The sequence below is a fragment of the Salvelinus fontinalis genome, chromosome 31 (genome assembly GCF_029448725.1).
Source record: "Salvelinus fontinalis isolate EN_2023a chromosome 31, ASM2944872v1, whole genome shotgun sequence".
Classification (NCBI taxonomy): domain Eukaryota; kingdom Metazoa; phylum Chordata; class Actinopteri; order Salmoniformes; family Salmonidae; genus Salvelinus; species Salvelinus fontinalis.
The window spans coordinates 39,550,277-39,567,910 of record NC_074695.1 but is presented as its reverse complement, the minus strand read 5'-3'; the positions used below and the strand labels follow the sequence as shown (position 1 = coordinate 39,567,910).

The window sequence follows — 17,634 nt, the reverse complement described above, 5'->3', positions numbered from 1 at the left end:
AAATAAAACCTTATAATCCAAGTATTTGCACGTTCTGAGTGTAAACTTTATTCCACTATCACAAAAATACTTTTGGACAGCTGAAGCAAGCACATTTTTATTCAGGAAAATGTATCATAAAATGTATTATTTATCTCTCTGATTAAAAGTTAAATATGTTTATACAGAACAAACGTTTAAATACGCGAATCTGTTTGTATTTGTTGGATGCCTATGTTTCTGTGCTGTTCTCTTTTTTAAACAGGTAATACCATCAAAGGTCGTCTCCATAGCAACTTGAAGCGTTCAAGAAACAAATTGTAAAACATGTTTTTCTCATCGGACAATAGCAGATAGGCTAAACTTGTATTTATTATATCATGAACTCAATAACGAGGAGTAAATCTCATATTTCGGTACTGACGTCAGCGATAAATCCACTTGCAAACCCAAAAGGAGCGAAAAAGCTATGTGAGCTTTGTCAAAACCTTGCGTACCTGCAATGCACCAAATGTCGAGTAACTTTCTACTGGTAAGTTTATGAAGTAACGTTAGTAGTCGACATACCTAGCTAGCATAGATAGGACTTAAATTACCATAAATAATTATTGCCATTGTTTTAATATGGCTCCACTTTTTTGTTGTGTAACTAGTGGACTCCAGTAGTTAGCTACACAACAAGAACAACAACTTGCTACAGTAGTTAAAAGTTTCTGACTTTAAGTTTTATGAAAAATACATCTCACCAGTTTCAATACTAGGTGGCAGTGTTTAGCTAGCTACAAACTAGATACTAGATTGTCAGATAACACTAAAAGCAGACTTGTGTTTGCCTCAGTCAAAATGTGGTACTGGAAACAGTTGGAAAGCAAGTTAGCTTAGCAAGTTAGCTATTTTTAAGAGAATAATGTCAAGTGAATTATGCCTAAGCCCTATCATGTGGTCTCTGAAAGAGTACACCCTTATGTAATAGCAAGTCCTACTGAATTTCTAGTTTGATATGCTACATTTAAAAGCACATTCCTTAATTCGTTCTTCATCCAAACAGCCTCGCCACTTGGTTTGCTGTATTTGCTGAATTAGTCACTTTTGGGAGAGCTAGGTTTCTTACTAATACAGTACATTCAGAAAGTATTCACACCTCTTGACTTTTTCTCCAAGAAATTGTGTTACAGCCTGAATTTGAAATGAACTAAATAGCGATTTTTTTTAGGTCACATTGTTGCACACAATATCCCATAATGTCAAAGCGATCTTCAGTTTTTTTTTAAGTTAAAAAAAATATAAAAAAATAATACAAAATGAAAAGCTGAAATGTCTTGAGTCAATAAGGATGGAATCCCTTTGTTATGGCAGGTGTAAAAATGTGCTTAACAAGTCACATAATAAGTTGCATCGACTCACTCTGTGCAACAATAGTGTTTTAACATGATTTTTGAATGACTACCTCATCTCTGTACCCCACACATACAATTATCTGTAAGGTCCCTCAGTCGAGCAGTGAATTACAAAGACCAGGGAGATTTCCCAATGCCTCCCAAAGAAGGGCACCTATTAGTAGATGGGTAAAAAAACAAAAACAGACATTGAATATCCCTTTGAGCATGGTGAAGTTATTAATTAGTCTTTGGATGGTGTATCAATACACCCAGTCATTACAAAGATACAGGCGTTCTTCTTAACTCAGTTGGCAGAGAGGAAGGAAACTGCTCAGGGATTTCACCATGAGACCAATGGTGAATTTAAAATAGTTACAGAGTTTGTCTGTGATAGGAGAAAACTGAGGATGGATCAACAACCTTGTAGTTACTCCACAGCACTAACCTAATTGACAGAGGGAAAATAAGGAAGCCTGTACACAATAAAAAATATTCCAAAACATGTATCCTGTTTGCAATAAGGCACTAAAGTAAAACTTAAAAAAATGTGTCAAAGAAATTAAGTTTGTCTTGAATACAAAGGTCTATGTTTGGTACAGGAGTGACCTGGGTGTCCTGACTCTCTGTGGTCACTAATGACCCAATGGCATTTATCGTAAGAGTAGTGGTGTTAACCCCAGTGTCTTGGCTAAATTCCCAATCTTGTACTCATACCATCATGGCCACCTAATCATCCCCAGGTTCCAATTGGCTCATTCCTCTCCCCTGTAACTGTTCCCCAGGTCATTGCTGTAAATGAGAATTTGTTCTCAGCAACTTACCTGTTAAAATAAGGGTTAAATAAATCTAATTAAATTCCCAGTGACCGGGTTAGGTTTTGACTTAAATATACTTCACAGTCTATGGCAAGACTTGAAAATGGTTATGTAGAAATGATCAAGAATCAATTTGACTGTACAATCCAGGTGTGCAAGGCTCTTAAAAACATACCCAAAAAGACAGCTGTAATTGCTGCCAAATGTTATTCTAACACGTATTGACTCAGGGGTGTGAATACTTATATAAATGAGTTATTTCATTTTCAATATATTTCTAAAAACATGTTTTATCTTTGTCATTATGGGGTATTGTGTGTAGATGGGTGAGACATTAATATTTTGTATAATTTTTTTTATTTAGGCTGTAACACAACAAAATGTGCAATGAGTCAAGGGGTGTGAATACTTTCTGAAAGCACTATACATAATATGGCCTAGTGCTTGGTGACAGCCTTCCACTAGGCCTAAGCTTTAAGGGATGAGACACTAAATCCATTCCCTCTGAGGGAGCTTAAAAGTGTGTTATATCCCTGGCTCTATTCCCCCTGCTGCATCTCTTCTTTTAAAATGCATTTCTCTCACCCTGCAAGTATTCTCCAAAACAAGAGAAAAACTAGCCTACTTCTGGGGCCAGCTGTCTGCCTACGTTCCGATTTAATACACGTGAATGCACCAATTTGTAAGTCGCTCTGGATAAGAGCGTCTGCTAAATGACTTAAATGTAAATGTAATGTCTCCGTGCCAAGGGGCTGCATAAACACTGCCATGCTGCGGAGCAACAGCTACAATCCCAACTAGCCAAACACACCATACATTATGGTCTACAGACTCAGAGTTAGGGACCTTCAATGAATGAGAAAGTACAGGTCTGTGTCCTTAGGATCCCCTTGACTCTTGTGTGAGTGCATAGTAAGTGCATGCACATTTCAGCCCTTGTGAGCCAGCCCATATGCTGTGTTATTGCCATGACGTGACTGATACTCCAGACCAGTAAAAACACATTGGAATGTTCAAGCACCGCAGAAAGAAAACATGAGGAAACTCAGACAGTTCCAACGTATTGGGAAAATAGCAAGATGCATGAAATTATAAACCTGTTATTTAATGGCAAACAATTTAGGATACCTTTAGGGGAATTGAAAGATGTTGCACATGGAAGGATTCAAATCATAGCTTAGGCCTATGCCTTCTTATTAAACTGTTAGAGAAGGCAATGTGACTTATGCAGGCAGACTGATGTCTTATCTAGTCTAGTGTCCTTTAAAATGTTTCTGTAGACAGATCTACGCATTACATGCCAATGCATTCAGGTACAGCTATAATGTCTTCAAAACAAAGTTCCTGAAAACAAGAAATGCCATTTGGTGAAAGTAAGTACTGTGAGAAACCACATTGCTCACATCCAGTCCTGTGTGATTCGCACAGCGAGGGTCAGCTAGGACAAAGGGAAGGGAGCCCATTTTGGAGATTGGAATGCAGCCCATGTCTCTTTTTTCTTTTTTTCAGTGACAAGGAACACCAGCAGGCTGACTGGGTAGGAATCCATGAGAAGATCTGCCAGCTGCTCATCCCCATCCGCACCGCAACGCCCTTCCACAGCCTGCAGGCGGACAGAGACCACCACCGTGCCCAGATACTGCACAGACAAGTGAGGATCAGACACTCACCAGGGTCTCATTCATTAGGGCACACCAAAGCGAAATGTTTTTTTTTGTTTTTAAGGAAAACAAAAACCATCGATTCTTATGGACAAGTCCAGTTAGGGAGGCTCTTTCAGTCCTTTTCTACTGTTTGTTGTCTAATGAATCAGAACCTGAATAGAGATAGCTGAACCCCAAATCAATGTTTTGTCAGACATTTGCATACCTAAAGAGTTATTTAAGTACAAGATGATTTCATGCCATCTGTTAATTAAGAGCCTATACAAAATTTTAGATATCTGTAGCCCTCAATCGCAAATGATGTCTGTAGAAATGTCTGATAACTTTGATTTTGTGCGTAAACAACCTACTGAAACGCATGCCCTGTACTGTAACTGTAATGTCTTTGCCTGGTGTAACCTCTGTTTAGGAGGAGCTGATTGAGATCTCCAGGGCTGTGGCTCAGAAGAAGCTGTTTGAAGGGAAGTATCAGGAGTCACTGCCTGCCGCCCAGCTCTCCCTGCGCTGTGCTATGGATGTCTACGGCCCCAGTGCTGTCCAGCTGGTCCCTGCATACCTCCTGCTGGCGGAGGCAAACGTGGGTGAGTCACAAGATGGAGGAAACTCCCCATGAGCTGGCAGTTTTACCAAAGAACCACAGGAAGGCAGAGACCAAACCAATTCAAATGCAGCTATGAGATACTATTGTGTTTACATTATTCGTGCAAGGGTAGTAGTGGATACATTAGATTTTAGAGAACCTGCGCTGTGTCTTCAGTCCATTTTCAGCATTGTGTTGAACTCAAATCATTGCTGATCTGTGTCGAACTCTTTGTTGAAACACTGTGATCCGTTCCTTTCGGGCCGAATCTTACTTGGGAACCGTGCAATTTCATTTCGCTGCACCCGCAATAACATCTGTTAAACACGTGTATGTGACCAATCAAATTTGATTTGATTTGAATTCCCTCTCAAATCTCCCATTTACGCGAAAGTCAGAGATATGCACGTGGATCTCAAGCTAGTGTTCAGCATTCACAGTCAATAGTCCTGCCCTGTAGATTCATGATTCGATGTTGAGATTTAGATGTTTACCTCTGATCTGTAGGCCCATAGTTCTGTGCTGTTTAAGTTTAGTTTTGACCTGGATGTGACTCTTGACCCTGCTACATGACTCTGACCTGTAGAGTGACCAATGCCACTGAACTGTAGACTGTTGTTGTGTTGCGTATGACCCATTCCTCTGCTCCCCTCCCCCCAGGTCTGGGCAGTCTGGCCCAGGCAGAGGGGTACCTGTCTCAGGCCGAGTGGACGGTGATGAAGACGCCCGAGTGTAGCCAGATCGTCCGCCACCAGCTGCACCGCAACCTGGGTCGCCTCTACACCGCCACGGAAAACCTGGAGGGAGCGCTATTGCACTTTGCCAACGACGTGAGTGTCAAAGCTTATCAGTGGTCAAATCTACCAGTGCTTCAAAAGCACAGATTTACTACGGCAGTCGAACTATAGGGGTGCATTTCAATTGTATAAAGTGGCTTTGTTTCTTTTGGTGAAAAGATGGGATTTAGTGGGTCTACTTCATATTTACTAATTTCAGGGTTAGGGAGTAACGGATTACATGTAACATATTACACAAAAAACGAACTGAAATCCGTTACATTACCAGCAAAAATATTGTAATCAGATTATAGATACTTTTGAAAAACTAGATGATTACTTGACACCTTTCTGATTACTTGACACACTCAAATCAGCATTGAAAAAAGGCACAAGTTTAAGTTTGCTCCACCTGAGTGAACAAACTTAAACCACAAGTCAGAGACCACTATGATGACACACCAAGTGTGTTTTATGGATCGTGGGAAAAGAGCAGGAATAGGCTTTTGTAGGCTACAGTCCAAGGATATCTTCCAATGGTGCAACTGCTGTCTGCATCCAAAGATTATCCAGTTTAAATAAACGTTTGGAGGTAAGGACGACAGCAGTGGTGTAGCCTACGGGCGATACTGATATCAGTTATTATTGATATCTACATAGCGCATTGATGTGAATCACACTGCTGGCGGAACTTAGCGATTTCCGCTAGATGGGCCAGCGACAAAGCCAAAATTGGCTATGTAAAAATGTATGAAAACCAACATTTGCTTTTTGGTCTTAATTTAAGGTTAGGTTAGGCATTAGGGTTAGCAGTGTGGTCAAGGTTAGGGGTGAGGTTAGGGTTCAGTTTAAAATCTGATTTTCTGACTTTGTGGCTGTCCCAGCTAGTAACCACTGTGCAGAGCTGCCTCCAGAACAAGGTTAATGTCGAAAAACAGAACCTGCACCTCTTAAAGGTCCAATGCAGCCATTTTTTATCTCAATATCAACTACTTTCTGGGTAACAATTAAGTACTTTACTGTAATTGTTATCAGTTAAAATTGTTTTAAAAAATTGATAACATTTTGTGTTCAGCAAGGACGGTCTGGGAGTGGCCTGAGTGGAGACGGGAAAACTGAAAGCTAGCTGTTATTGGCAGTCTTTATTATTGATCTATTAACTAATTTAGCAGCTGGTGATGTCACCACGCAGGCCAGAAATCCATCCCACCAAAACAGGCTGACATTTCAGGTAGTCTTTTTAAATTGCTTTTACACCAAAAGGGCAGTATCATAATTTTCACAATTTCACAGTATTATTTCAAACTCATATTGTGGAAGTATATATAAAACACAGGAAATCTAGTTTTTGACTGCACTGGACCTTTAAGGGGAAAGTAATCTAAATGTAGCTGAAAGTAAACAGATTGAATTACTGAGTTTATGTAATCCAAAAGTTATGTTACAGATTACAATTTTGGACAGGTAACTAGTAACTGTAATGGATTACATTTAGAAAGTAACATACCCAACCCTAAAAATCTGAAAACGCAATGATCGCAGTGCAGATTATAAGGAGTTTTACAATATTGTTTTTAACCAATCAGGGCCTGTATTCACAAAGCGTCTCAGAGTAGAAGTGCTGGCTAACCTGATCCTAGATCAGCACTCCTACTCTGAGACGCTTGATACATATGCTCTTTTGCATGTCCAAAATGTTAGCTCTGTGTTCACTGAAGGTTGCTATCCCCATGCCAAACATAAGTGCCAGTGGAGAATCTCAGGAATTATAAATGCACTTTGACTACCTATTTGAATAGCGGTATAATATGCTGCAATATTCCACATCTGAACCTGTGTCTTTGGTTTTCAGGTATACTATGCCAGTGAGGAGTATGGCTTGGATAACATTGTCACTTGTGGTGGCTACTTTCTGATGGCCAATGTCTTTATCAAGCAAGAAAAGATGGATATTGCCAGTTCCTTATACACTGAGGTAAAATTTAAATAAGTGCCTGACAGTAAAACTGAAGATAAAATACTGTAGTGTTATCGTGATTATATTACTGGTCTAGTGGCATTAAAACAGCAAATGCGTCCATGAAAACATAGTGTTTTGGTGTGTTAGTTTGCCTGACTACTTTTTTGTGTCTGACTTTACAGGTAGCAACTACATGGCACTCTCACCTCACCAAACTTTTGGAGACTCATACTCCAGGATCCATGATGCTGGAGCACTCTTTTGGTGGGTACAGCTTCATATCGAATAGATACCAAGGACTGCTGAGAAATATGTATACATTCTTTGGTGGTGTGTATATGTGTAGTGCATCAACAGGTTTATGTCTTGACAAATCATTCAAACCAAGACTAAATTAAAATGGAAACTTGATCAGATAATGGCTCCCGAGTGGTGCAGCGGTCTAAAGCACTGCATCTCAGTGCTAGAGCTGTCACTACAGGCCCTGGTTCGATTCCAGGCTGTATCACAACTGGCCGTGATTGAGAGTCCAATAGGGCGGCGCACAATTGGCCCAGCATCGTCCGGGTTTGGCCGGGGTAGGCCGTCATTGTAAATAAGCATTTGTTTTTAATTGACTTGCCTAGTTAAATTTAGGTAAATAAATGAAGATTATGACGCTGTTGAATTAGCCTCAGCTCCTTCAGTCAAAGTCCATACCCAGAACCATTGTGAACAGATTGATGGTAGATGATAATAAATTGTTGACACACAGAGATACATTAAATTAAATTGGTCTATTTAATTCTGTGGGCTCACTAACAGCCACATGCTGCAGCCAATCACACACTTAATAAACAACACAACTGCCAGCTCTAAGTGGCTTGATGACATCAGTAGGCATCTTCATCTCCACCAGCCCAACAGCATTTGGCTTCATTCGTGGATCACTGAAAATAAGGTCAGTGGCGCTAAATTTAGCATCTTACCCTGACGTGCTATCCTAGAGCTAAACCCCAGCTTTAAATCGACAGTGCTGGGGGCTGACTAAGACCATTCATGACACATCTCTGGCTGTCGCATCATCCGACACCGCCTCTCTGCTGCTGCCCTGCCCTAGTCACGATGCTAAGCTTGTTAGCGGCAATGCAATTCCCCAGGATTTTCAGGCGAGCCACCACTGCAGAGAATGAGCTTGCTGTTAGCTCACACCGGTCAGTTTCTGCTGGGATGTGTCTTCTCTTCTATTATGAGCATTCTGGCACAGGATGGCTGTTATGCGCGCCCAAGGTTGGGTGCTACTGTAGGCTACATCTACTCATTGGTGGTGGATGAAGTAGGTTGACCCTGCCACGGCCACCCCAAACACATAAACAATGTAAAGCGCTTTATACAAAACCAATCCGTGTGTGCGTGTGTGTGTGTGTGTGTGTGTGTGTGTGTGTGTGTGTGTGTGTGTGTGTGTGTGTGTGTGTGTGTGTGTGTGTGTGTGTGCGCACGTTTTCAAATGATCCCCATGCCCATAAAGCCCCTGCCTAATGGGACAACCACATAGCAGGCTTAACTTGCCCAGCCATAAATTGTCCGTCTTTCACTTAAACAATGGGAATGAACCAGGAAGATCTGTTTTAGGCTATGCCTACTGGAATTCCTTACAGTTTGGTTGTTGTCAGTGAAATATAAAGTCCCCCCGCCACCCCAAATCTTCCATTTACATACATGATTTGTGTGAGAGTCTATTGGAAATTAATGAAATTCTTCTATAGGCATGACAGATAATGAAAAAGCAGGAAACCTATATTTCAGTTAGTATTCAGTGGTCACAGTCAATAATTTTGCCCTGAAGACTCATGATGTTGAGACCCTTACCGCTGATCTGTAGGCCCATAGTTCTGTGCAGTTTAGGTTTAGTTTTGACCTGAAAGTGAAATCATTAGCATAAACGTGTGTGTGTTTTGTATTGATCTCCATGCAGATGAAGCTCAGCAGGCGGAAGCGGACCAGATGCTAAGGGCCATGCTGAAGGTTCAGGAGAGTAGCCCCAAGCAGGCTGCGGCCCAGAACACCCTAGTGGCCCACTCTCTGGCCATGCTGTGGTTCCTAGGAGGATCCCCAGGCAAGGTGAAGTGTTATGATGACCAGTGATCTGGTGGTTACTGGTGACACCCTGACACATTTCCCTCCACGTGTGCTTCCCATGGAGCGCTGTCTAGAGACAGGATTAGTTTCTAATTGGTAAAGCTTTAAAGATTATTACTCTGGCGGGATTTAGTGGGACTCGATGCGACTGGCCTTATACTCTAACTGCCCTCCTCGGGCTTCTGGCCAGGCAACTTCTCTCTGATCTCACAAGTATGCTGGTGCTTAGTGGGGGATTTTGGGAGTGTTATCCAGGGATGTAGCTAGTATGCATATCTATGAGAAAGGAGAAAGGTCATGCAAATGGAGAGAATGATTTGCCAGGAGAAGTTTAATAGTTGACCTCGTGAAGGTCACTCAATCCCATTGACAAACGAATTACCCAAGGAGGGAGTCTCTGAGTTTAATGCATCAGAAAGGGAGTCAGGGGGGTAAGGTATTTATAGTTATGGCAGCGTTTCCCAAACTTGGTCCTGGGGACCCCAAGGGGTGCACGTTTTGGTTGATTATTTGAATCAGCTGAGTAGTGCCAGCTGATACAAATGATCAAAGCTTGATGATTAGTTTATTATTTGAATTAGCTGAGTAGTGCCAGCTGATACAAATGATCAAAGCTTAATGATGAGTTGATTATTTGAATCTGCTGAGTAGTGCCAGCTGATTCAAATGATCAAAGCTTGATGATGAGTTGATTATTTGAATCTGCTGAGTAGTGCCAGCTGATTCAAATGATCAAAGCTTGATGATGAGTTGATTATTTGAATCTGCTGAGTAGTGCCAGCTGATACAAATGATCAAAGCTTAATGATTCGTTTATTATTTGAATCTGCTGAGTAATGCTAGGGCAAAAATCTAAACGTGCACCACTTGGGGTCCTGAGGAATGAGTTTGGAAAAACGCTGAGTTATGGTCTTTAGTTCAATAGAACACAATGTCTTGGCGAGAGTAAATAACACACAAACCCTGAACGTCTCCCACTGTCCCATGTCTGCTTCGATCTCTCCAGTCCCTCCCTCGCTGTTGTTGCAGGGATCAGGAGCAGCAGCTCTCGTCACATGACAACAAAGATAGTAAGAGGAGTTGTCTAAAGGACATGCAGTAGAGATCTGGAGCAGGCTATGATTGATCGACCTTCAATGGGGGTTGAATGAAGCTCAGCTTGGCTAGCCATTACAGTGCATCTTAATGACAGTTGCTTGTCACCTATACCTCATCTGCACTGATCTGAAAAGGAAAGTGGGAGAAGCCAAAGAGAGGAGACTTGGTTTTAAATGCTATGTTCTTTCAGATCAGTGTGGTTGAAGGAGAAATATGAGGACAGGAAGCCACTATTAGAGATGACTGAAATTCACCTATAGTCTGGCTAGGTATGACAGACAATGAAAAAGCAGGAAAACCAAGGACACATTTTTCATTCAATACCATATTTCAGTAGTGGTGTATAAACATATCTATTTTCCCTATTGTCCGTAATAACTGGAAAAAGTTAGATTCCCTTTACAGTTGGATGCTTCCAGAATTAGGCATGTGTGTAAACTGGCTGCATTGGTATGGATGAAGATACTGAATAAGCCTTACTGTGGCAGGTTTTATTGAATCTATCCAAAATACTGACTGCACTTAATTTCCATTGCTACATTTGTCAATAAACAAAACATTTTTAGATATTGCCTGAATCATTTCAGTTCAATACCTTTCATCATGGTGCATTAACATCAGAAGATTTGTATTTATTTTGTCTGGTTTGTAAAACGTCCCAGGCAGTGTCTCAGTAGTTCCAAATACTTTTCTTTCCTCGTCTTCATTCCTTCATAGCTGCTGATAGATCAAAGGACTGGATATGTTTTCAACTGTCCTTTCAGATCAGTGAGCATGGTGCTAAGGAAGCTTTTAGAGACTGTTGGGGCAAAGCCCAGTTTTACAGTGATACATATTACGTATATAAATGAATATACTGTTTTATACACACAACAGGCAGTGGGTGCAATGGCTTTACTGTGTGTGTGTGTGTTGTCAGGCACTGGAGTTTGGCAGGAAGGCCCTGCAGTCCAGCCAGCTGGTCCCAGACCATAGCCTGACAGAGCCCATCCAGAGCCTGCTGCAGCTGGCAGCAGAGAGAGGCCCACACCTTACCATCGCAAGCTGACTGCCCGCCTGCCTGACCGCCTGTCTTCTTGACTGCTTGTCCATCCACCAGCCGGCTACCTCCTCAGCTCAACACAAAAGAAGCATGCTCTATACATGAAAAAATGGGCCATAGTAGAATCATTACACAATAAAAGATGTTGTGACTTTCCATGGTGACTTCTGATAGGATTTGCCTGAACAGTAAGGATGTGTCATACCGGTATGTGTGTTTTTGAGTTGAGAATACAAAAGACCCATGATGCAGACATGTTGGGAGAGGTACATTTCAGATGTGACGTTCAGGCTCATATATGTCCACACTTGAGACATATTCTATTCCCACTTGTGGGTATTAAGTATGCAATTACACTGTTGCCATGTAGTTTCTAAATAAATACCAGGTAACTGGCGGTCTGTCAAAATTAGCGTTACCTCGTTTTCATTAATAAGATAATACTGATATCTCATTGTACGTAAGTGAAACTTTACTTGAATAGTGACAGAACACATGTCTGTTTTGAATAATGACTCATTTTATTTGAATAAAAAAAAGAGGTGTGTCTTTACATAATTTTTGCATTAGTAAATATATCAGCTAGAACCAAATTTAGGATCCATTTTTGCCATGCTGTCAAAATGGTTCACATAATAATAATAAGAGTAATGATTGACCCTATTTCTTCACACAAAATTCTTGCATGACTCGAGCCTGCAGATGCATGGCATTAGCGGTCCAAAACGTCATCATTTATATACGTTTTTAATATTTCATCATACACAGATGGTTTGAAGGTGACATTTCTTGTGTTATGGATTATATTGCATTTGTATTTGAACCCACAAAGTTTAATCAAATCATGAAAAAAAATAGGGCATATCAGTAGCAGTTTATTGATCAACTAAATATATCAATCAATATTGTAAACCTTAGCGCAAATTCAGGTTATTTTCTGAAAACAATGGATGGATGAAAGCACCCTAAGGAACTCTTTCAAGTCCTACATATGTACAGGTCATTTCTGACATGTCTTTATTATTATTTATATCAAAACACAAAGAATAAATGTTAAAATCATTTCACTACTAGTATTATTAGTATTGAATTTTTACAACAATGCTTGTTTTTGGCATTCAGATTCATTTCCTATGTGTTGAGAGGCAGAGAAACTCAGAGACACACCGGATTCCTCAATTCCCTTTCAAATATATGAGCCAAATACACATTAGCAGCAATTCAGAAATAAATAGTAACTTTTAAGTAGTGTTGTGTACACAGTCACCAATGAGGATAGTCACAAACCCTTCACACAGCAGAGGTCAGTACAGAACAGGCTTGGAGTGTTACATCGTCAAACCAGCACCAATTTGATAGCTTTAGCCATGTCATAAATAGAATAGCCAGTGTAACCTGTTCTCGTCAATTGGTTCCTTGTCTCCTTCCTAAGATGGGCACTGATCGGAAAAGACCGGATAGATGAAATCAATGACTAGTTGGGGGTGCTGCCAGGCCAGTTTGAACCGTGATTTCCTATCAGTGTCCACAAAGGAATTGGGATAAGGCATTTTAAGTGTTTTTGGACACATACTGAACCATACTGAGTAAATGAATCTAGATATGCTGTAGGTTATATGAATGTAGTGAAAAGGGATATTATTCCAACAATGCATAAATTGGAGAAAATGGCCGTCCTTGAATTCTTTCCTATGGCTAGTCTTAAGGTCTAGAGGATGTGTTCGCTTTACATTAATCTAAAAAAGAATGAATTTGGAATGACACAGGCTTAAAAAAAAACCTAATAAACGTAACCTTTAAAAAAAAAAGGGACAACAATTGTAGACCAATCACCCAAAAGCTGTGGAAGGAAGCAGGGTGACTTAGACTTATGGTGATGAACAGACCCCGTGGCCCTATGTCAAGTACATGGGAATCACAGTTCTCAGAGGGATACTTCATAATGCTGGACAAATCACAGTACTGTAAATGGTGTTAAATCCCAGGGGAGCCGCTGAGATACTTGACAGCCTTTTCCCCAAAAGTCACAAATTCTTTGCCGCGTTCACATTTGGCACGCTTGTGATTACTGCCTCAGACCCCTGTTAGATTCCAGACCGTTAGTAAATCGCCCCCACAAAAATCAAGCTTCACAGCGGCCTCACTTTATTTGAGACAAGATTAGTGCACACAAACCACTTTTTTCCTTAAAAAATACCATAGATTAGCGGAAAAAAACACTGAACATCATAAAACAAGCAAGGAAAAAAAGTGCACGTTACCTTCATGGTACACCACATTTTTTAATAGTTTAACATTTATTTTTTTGTTTGTCATCAATACACATTTTAGGCAGATCTGTAGCTAGGATGGATATGTCACATGCCTTAGGAGTGGGGATGAGATCAAGGCTGCTTCCCTGAGTTATGTTTGAGAGTCAACTGTTTGACATAGAAGCCTTCTACATATAGGTTATGGGCCTCAACAATAATGGCTAGTCACTAAGTGGCACAAAGTAGGGTGGCTTGTGCTTTGGATGATTACTGCGAATGCTTTTTGGTTGATGGCGGATGCCCCAGAGTTGATACGTAGTGGATAGGTCTTTTTTTAAGGCTGAGTGGTAGAAGATTTACCGCAATTAACCAACAGCTCAAGAGAGAAGCTCTAGGCCACAGATATCCCTGGAGAAGTTTTCTTTTTGAGGAATGAAACGGTAACATTCTATCAAACACACTGTAAAAAAAAAGATAGTATTGTTTTGCATTTTATTTGTACAAGTTTATGAAGTTTAGCTATCTTGAGAAGAATAAACAGTAATTTGTCATCGGCCAAAACATTAGGCCGATTAACCGCATTTAGCCAAATCCACAGAAATGTTAGCACGCATGTTCTTTGTTAAAACTTTATTTTTGACATTGCATGTTCTGTACAAACCAATCTGTTGTACACAATAGCTTACCAAAATGTGTAAGTTTAGAAAGTTTACAGTTATTTCAGCCCCTAGGATTTTCATATCAGCCCGATACTAGTAAGCATGGACACTTCTAAAATTATTATTTACAAACAATTTACTTGACTATATTTACGTCCTATGGAGGGATCAAAGCGTGTAAAGTCAAGGCTCACTTGAAACCACAAGGATGCTGGCAGATATGTGTGACTCAAAGTAGTTTATTCTATGGCAGTGAGAAGTTCTGTTTTGAGGTATATTATTCTTGTAGGTGTAGTGACAGCTTCCGCACTGTAACTCACTGTTCCTAGACGGATCCAACTTTCTTCCCAAGAACTATAAAATGAAGAAAAATAAACTGTGTCTCATAAGAGAGTCTCCGTTTGACTATTGTTCCTGTAAAAAGCTTTTTTTATTATTTTTTAAAGCGAATAAAAAGAAGCCCCTAAAAACATGAAATTGAAAACAGAGTGACTGTAGGCTCGGTTTTGGGTCAATTGTGCTTGACCTCTGCTTATGTGTTTCTAGATGGATTCTCTTGAGAGGAAATAGTGTAGTGTTGTTACTATACAAGGTGCTCCTAAGCAATGGTCCTAGGTCAGTTCTGTTATTCTAATGAGCTCTAAGATGTTCTGACATCTTCAATTAAGAGTTAGGGCAAGGGAAGTCAGACCATAGATCCGGTGTTTAGGAGCTCCTGGTCAGTGTTGGGGGGTAAGTTCCATTTTGATTCCAGACAATTCATGAATTTAATGCTAATGAAATGTGATGACGATTTGTATTTGATGATTTTCAATCATCCTATTTCCAGAATTAACTGAGGTAGAAGATGGAATTGGCCCCAATCTGCACTTAATAGTCCCCGTGACAGTGTAACCTGTCTGTCCTCTGCTACATGGAGCTGGTGGGCAGTCTATCTAGTCCTCTGTGTGTACCCCTCTCCCAGTCATGGAGAAAATCCCATGCAAAACAATTCATTTCACCAACAGTAAATCAAGCCTGGCTACGTCCTCAGTGGTTGATCTACAACGACGACCACGCATCAATCTCATTCTCCAAAATACAGTTCTGTAGTGTGTGCTCGCTCAATAGGATGGACAGATTTCCGTTGACTATGTGCTGGTGTATGTAACGCTCTTTAGGGTTCTCCCCAAAAAAACACTCTTGCTCAACTCACCCTCACAAAGCAATTGAAAACAAAAAGATTCCGTAATTCAGCTAACCTTCTGGATCCCACTTCTGCCACCAACTGCAGTTGTAAACTAACTGGGTTGTTTGCAGTGGGGGAGAAGAGTCAGGGGAGCAGCCTTAGATCTCTATGTGTTTATGGGGGAAGTTAGTATGAGAAGGCGCGTGCGTCTACATCTGTTCGTCATGTCAGTTTATGTGGTCATGGCATTTTTCATTACATTTTTGTTTGTTCAGCTCATGCTTTTGCATGTAACATCCTGCCTGTGTAACGTGTATTGGAGTTTGTGTTTGTGCTCTGCAACAGGAATGTCCACCGCCAAATGTTCAGGTGTGTGTTTGTAAGTGTGTGTGTGTGTGTGTGTCTGAGTGTGTGTGAGTGTGCGTGCGTGCCTTGGCTGTGTCCAGCTCACTCAGTCAATAATTTGATCTCGTTGGCGAGGAGGGTGTTGAAGTTGTAGGCCGGGTCGGGGAGGTCGGGTAGCACCGGGCTGGGGCCAGCTTGGCGGCTCTGGGGCTGCGGGGTGGTATCGGCCAGCTCGGGGTCGCTCTCGCTAGAAGTAGAGCCCACGCTCATGTTGCACACGGCCTCGGGCAGCACGCTGCTGACTGCCGGGCACACCTCGGGCTCGCTGCTCGTCTCGCTGGCGCTGGACACCACCGAGAGCAGCGACATCTTCCGTGTGAGGCGGCTGGGCAGCAGCGAGAGAGCATGGTCGGCCACGATGCCCGCCACGTCCATGCCGCACGCCTGGTCGAAGGCGATGAAGCCCACGTTGGCGTTGGCCTCGCACACCACGAACGAGCCGTCGTTGAGCTGCAGCAGGTCGATGCCGCACACGTCCATGCCCAGGATGTTGGACACCTGCACCGCCAGCTGCTTGCCCTGCTCGCTCAGCGGGCACATCATCCCCACGCCGCCTGTGGGAAAGAAGGGAACAACGGAAAGGGACGTCAGTCACCACACACACACACACACACACACACACACACACACACACACACACACACACACACACACACACACACACACACACACACACACACACACACACACACACACACACACACACACACACACACACACACACACACACACACCACTATCTGTGGACTGTTCACTGTGTGCCATACATGGACATTATTCACATTCCGAGGCCTCTATAGCGAGGAATCACAGAAGGACAGAGAAAACAGTGACCAATTCTCAGGACAACTATTTCTTGATGTCTTGTGAAATGTGGAATTATTCGTGTTTATTTTTGCGAAATAGATAGAAATAGGATGGACAAACACATACATCATATACTATATGACCCAGCCAGAGCAACTGAGAATCTATGCTTGCATAAGACAAAACCAAATCTTGTTATAACATCATGTGACACTTGTCATATAACTGTGGAACAATTGATGACCGATGACCCCAAAATGTCACAAGACATGAGTGTGTCGGCTAGCCTAAAACTGCAGATGTTATGACAAGCATAATCATGTCTGTCATCAATAACAAAGTCACGTTCAAGACAACTAACTATATTGTCCTTCTGTGGTCAAATTCAAGTGCACTGCTCCTCTTACTGTCCCCTATGATATGGTGTGGTTTCCTAACATAGACAAACTATGACTCTGCAAAATCCACTGGAATCCTCTTGTGAACCACAAAATTAACAAAACTAATGGAAATAGCACGTTCAGGGTATAAAAAAAAATCTTGACCAACTAAAGAAATTCTCATTAATTGAAAATAACATAACATAACAAAGCAACATTTGTTTTATGGTACTCCATTAATCTCGGTTACTCAGAAGTACATTTCTGTGAGAAAGTTTCAAATTTTCTGATTTACTTCTGGGGGGGAATGCCGTTAACTGTGATTACCTTTGTGCAAAGGAAGGAAGCGAAATCTCCTCCCTCGCACACGGAATCTCTTGGCCAAACCCCTCCCGTCGCCGGTATTTTGTAGTCATGCATTCTTACAAAACAGACAATTTTGACTTTGTGGCTGTGGAATCTAGCGGAAACCGTTTATCAAACACACACAGGCTTAAAAATCTCTGCACCAGTTTAAGCACCGTCTTCGCCCAATCCCGATTCATTAAAATA

General features: G+C 41.4%; 2 protein-coding genes across 2 annotated transcripts in view; one reads left to right on the top strand and one right to left on the bottom strand.

Annotated features, from left to right (window-relative positions):
- Positions 1–253: 253 nt before the first annotated feature.
- zmynd12 (zinc finger, MYND-type containing 12) lies at positions 254–11,567 on the top strand. The gene is made up of 8 exons (XM_055892605.1): positions 254–511; positions 3,683–3,824; positions 4,247–4,418; positions 5,078–5,247; positions 7,046–7,168; positions 7,336–7,417; positions 9,108–9,253; positions 11,289–11,567. The coding sequence occupies exons 1-8, from the start codon at positions 360–362 to the stop codon at positions 11,415–11,417; spliced, it is 1,116 nt and encodes a 371-aa protein (XP_055748580.1). The 5' UTR covers positions 254–359; the 3' UTR covers positions 11,418–11,567.
- A 342-nt stretch (positions 11,568–11,909) lies between these two features.
- The window catches only part of LOC129830218 (beta-citrylglutamate synthase B-like), a 28,870-nt gene continuing 23,145 nt past the window's right edge, over positions 11,910–17,634 (bottom strand). The window contains exon 5 of the mRNA XM_055892604.1: positions 11,910–16,449. Within this exon, the coding sequence (XP_055748579.1) occupies positions 15,938–16,449 (512 nt within the window). The 3' untranslated portion in view covers positions 11,910–15,937. The remainder of the gene's footprint in view (positions 16,450–17,634) is intronic.